The sequence below is a fragment of the Macadamia integrifolia genome, chromosome 2 (genome assembly GCF_013358625.1).
Source record: "Macadamia integrifolia cultivar HAES 741 chromosome 2, SCU_Mint_v3, whole genome shotgun sequence".
In the NCBI taxonomy this organism is placed as follows: Eukaryota; Viridiplantae; Streptophyta; class Magnoliopsida; order Proteales; family Proteaceae; genus Macadamia; species Macadamia integrifolia.
In genome coordinates, this window is record NC_056558.1 from 32,374,873 (window position 1) to 32,378,756 (window position 3,884).

A 3,884-nucleotide genomic window follows, 5' to 3' on the forward strand; every position below is an offset into this window, starting at 1 on the left:
AGTGACCCGACGACCGCGACCACTGCTTCCCACCAAATGATAACCCAACACCTTAACCCCTGTTGGGAAGGGTCGTAGCACGGGATAGTGAAAATCCTAATACCGCATGCTCCTATATGACAATAGTACGATTGCATAGTGCTACCGTGTCCCATTCCACAGCCACCAAAGCACTCGTCTCCAAGCCAACTATGGCATCTAGTCTATCAATGCAACATGCACAATGATGTCCACATTCAACATATAAACATCTCATTCAATTCGCATTTGGAAAGTAAACATAGCACATATGCACATCAATGTGTGGGATGGCTAGACTATATAGCATATTCATGATGGCATGACTAGACTAGATATATTTAAATGAATACCAAACAATGCCTTAAAACAAGGCCAATCATCCTCTCCCCACTTACTTGTAGCGTACAAGGATTCCCGTTCGGTATGGTGAGATCCGGTGCGAATCGGGTAGGATTTGGTGAACCTAACATAATTGAACGGGGTTAGTACTTCACCATTTTAGGATCAAAATTAATGAAATCTGATGACGAAATCGTGGTTAGAATGTCAAAAGAAGGTCACACGTCCGATTTGGGTCCAATCGGAAGTAAGGATCACCCTCGGGGCCACACGGGTGGGTCAGACAGGTGGGCTGTCTGGCCCACCGGTCCTACCCACCGGTTGGGACCGGCGGGTAGGGGCCCACCGGTATGGCCCATCGGTTCCACCCACCGGTTGGGCCAGGGGCCCCTGCTAGGACCGGTGGGTAGGATGGCCCACCGATTGGCCCGCCGGTTGGGCCCGCCGGTTGTGCCCGATGGCCCCCCTGCCTTCTCAGGTGGGTGCCCACAGGCGGGTAGGGGCCCACCGGTTGCACCCACCGGTCTTGGCGGGAAACACCCTGTTTCTTCTCCATTTTCTCCATTCTTTGGGGAATCAAATTGGGGCTTTTCCCATCCATTCTTCACACCTTCAAGGTCTTATAGGATAGTTCTAACCTAGATCTAGGTTAGATTCAAGTGATGGGAAACCATCTTACCTTCTTTGCTCAAGAACAACCCCAAACGCTCCAAATCACTTGAAACCCACAATGCTTCTTCCACCTTGTCAATATCTCTTCAAATCCTTCAAGATCAACACATAAATCATCTATTAAACCTTAGATTCATCATTTCAAAGGGGATTTACAAGATCTCAAGAAATCATACTCGAATCAAGGGTTTAAAGCTCGGGTATGGTGAATGTTCAAAAAACCCAACTTTGCTTACCTCTAACTGTAGATCTAGAGTTGAAGATCACTCTCCCGGCGCCGGAATGGAAAGATCGAGCTTCGGCGCCGCTGAAATCCCTCTTTTCTTCCTCTTCCTTCTCTTCCTTTCTTCTTCCCTTTCTTTCTCTCTCCTCTTTACTATTCTCACCAACGTACGGGTGACATAAATGGAAAGAAAAGAAAACATAAAGCTATATATATAATTCCTAATTAAGTGAATAGTGCACATGGATGGGTCACTCAGGTGGGTGGGTGCACCCACCTGTCCGCCCACCTGAGGGCCAAAACTTGGGATTTTGACAGGGTTCGGGCCTCGGCACGAACCCCACCCCTGGCATACGATGTAGCATACGTATATACCTTAAAATACGGATATAATACCTGCTTTATCCGTACATGGCCTTATTGTAGGTGCATGTACACGGCTTGGGCACTCCCGTCTCTTCTGGCACTGGCACGGACTTGTCGGGCCAGCCGGTGTTTAAGGTCACCCGTGCCATCATAGCCTATAAGGAACCCGCTCTAATTTCCTCTGGCTCGGTTCCTGCATGGTTAAATCGGTTCAATCGCGAAATCAGACCGGGCTTAAGAAGCAGGGTATTACACTAACTATGGGAGACAGCCATTGGGGGGGAGATGAAAGAAGAAGAAAGACCCCAGGAGACAACAATGAGCCTGTTCCTTAGGGTGTCACGAATTGGGCAGTGGGTGAGAGATCTAACTTTGGAGGAAACATCAAAGTAGATGGCCTTCCAAATCCCTTCCAAGGGAGTTGGTAGTCCATCTACGAAGATTCTTTTCCATCCAAAGGTGGTTGATGGTGGCACAAAATGCAAGTTTCCCAGCTGTCACAAATAGTGGAGCCAAAGAAGGTCATGTCTACCCATATCCATTCTCGGGGAAGGAGAAGAATAGTTCGGTTTGAGGGCCAGCAATAACTAAGGACCTTTTTCTAGATAGAGGTGGATAAAAGGCAAGAGAAGAAAAGATGATTAACATCTTCGGTGCCATACCAACACATACAACAGGAGGTGGGAACCTGAATGTGCCGGTAGTTAAGGAAGGACTGAGTTGGGAGACAGTAGGAGAGAGCTCTCCATGCAGTGAAGCTATGGCGAGGGATGTGGGCTTTAAACCAGGTGACATTACGCCAAGGTAGGAGAGAGTCTTTGGAATGGGTGAAGTTCCAAGCAGAAGAAGAGGAAAAGTGGCTAGAGGGGGAGGGCAGCCATATGACGGAGTCCAATAATCCGTTATGTCTAGGAGGAATGGGGGGGGAGGGCAGCCCAGAGGTCTGGCAAAGGGGGAGGAAGAGAGGGGGGGAGCCCAGCCCGAAGGGGAGAGGATGGAGGCAACAGTGGTTAATCGGAACGGGCCTATAGAGGAAATGATTATGGGGGAGACAAGGGGTAGGAGAATGCCCGCGAGATGCCAGGGGTCAAGCCAGAGCAAGGTGGTGGAACCATTGCAAATGGTGTAAGAGATAGCAGGAAGGGCATGAAGTCTGGCATTGAGATTGCACCTCCAGATCCAGGAAGCATCAATAGAAGGAGAGAGTCTAGAGGGAATCTCTTTTGAGGGGATTGGAATAGACCCAAGAGACCCAAATGCTCTTCTGCTTGGTGATGATTTTCCAGATGAGTTTAAAGATGGCAGCCGCATTGATATCCTTGATTTTGCGGAGACCTAGACCTCCCTCAAGCTTGGGCTGGTAGACATTGGACCAACTCATAGGGTGGAGGAAACGAGTGGTCTCCTGCCCCTTCTAGAGAAAGGCACAAAAAAGAGAGTCGATGGATTTAGAGATGGAGGAGGGGAGGAGAAAAATGCCCGACCAATAAAGGAAAATGGATTAGAGGACGGATTTGATGAGAACGAGGCATCTTGCATAGAAGAGAAGTTTGTCTTTCCAAAGCTGAAGCCTTTTCCAGATAGAATCAAGAATGGGGGAGCAATGGTGGGGAGAGAGCCAAGAAGAAATTAGGGGGATACCCAGGTATTTAACAAGGAGCATCCTGGGAGAAAATCCAGAGGTGGCAAGCAAGTGGGCCTGGAAAGAGTTCGAGACTCCCGAAAGGAAGAGATTGGATTTAAGGAGATTGATTTTCAAACCAGAGAGAGACTCGAAGGCCCGAAGGGAGGACATAATATTGGAAATGGAGACGGGATCAGCTTTGGAGAAGATCATGAGATCGTCAGCGAAGGCCAGGTGGGTGAGCATGAGGGATTTGCATTTGGGGATGGGGGAGATTAGGTGATGATCAGTGGAGGATTGGATTGAACGGGAGAGGACTTCCATGGCAAGACAGAAGAGGAAGGGCGAAAGCGGATAGCATTGTCTTATTCCAACAGCAGAGAAGTATATTGCACGGCTTCCGTTGAGGAGGACAAAGAAGCGAGGAGAGGAAATATAGGAATGAATCCACTGAACAAAGGAGGGGAGAAACAAAATTTGAAGAAGGACAGAGGAGATGAAGTCCCAATGGATCGAGTCAAAGGCCTTGTGAATGTCTATCTTCATAAGGGCAGCAGGGGAGTGGGATTTACAGTTGAAACCTTGGACAATCTCATGACAAAGATGATATTATCCAGAATGCTTCTGCCAGCAATGAAA

At 48.4% G+C, this 3,884-nt stretch overlaps 1 protein-coding gene across 1 annotated transcript in view; it reads left to right on the forward strand.

Annotated features, from left to right (window-relative positions):
- LOC122065071 overlaps window positions 1-2,960 on the forward strand; it is a 35,235-nt gene extending 32,275 nt beyond the window's left edge. Inside the window, exon 5 of the mRNA XM_042628866.1 lies at window positions 2,799-2,960. Coding sequence (XP_042484800.1) covers window positions 2,799-2,960 — 162 coding nt within the window. The remainder of the gene's footprint in view (window positions 1-2,798) is intronic.
- The last annotated feature ends 924 nt before the right edge of the window (window positions 2,961-3,884 follow it).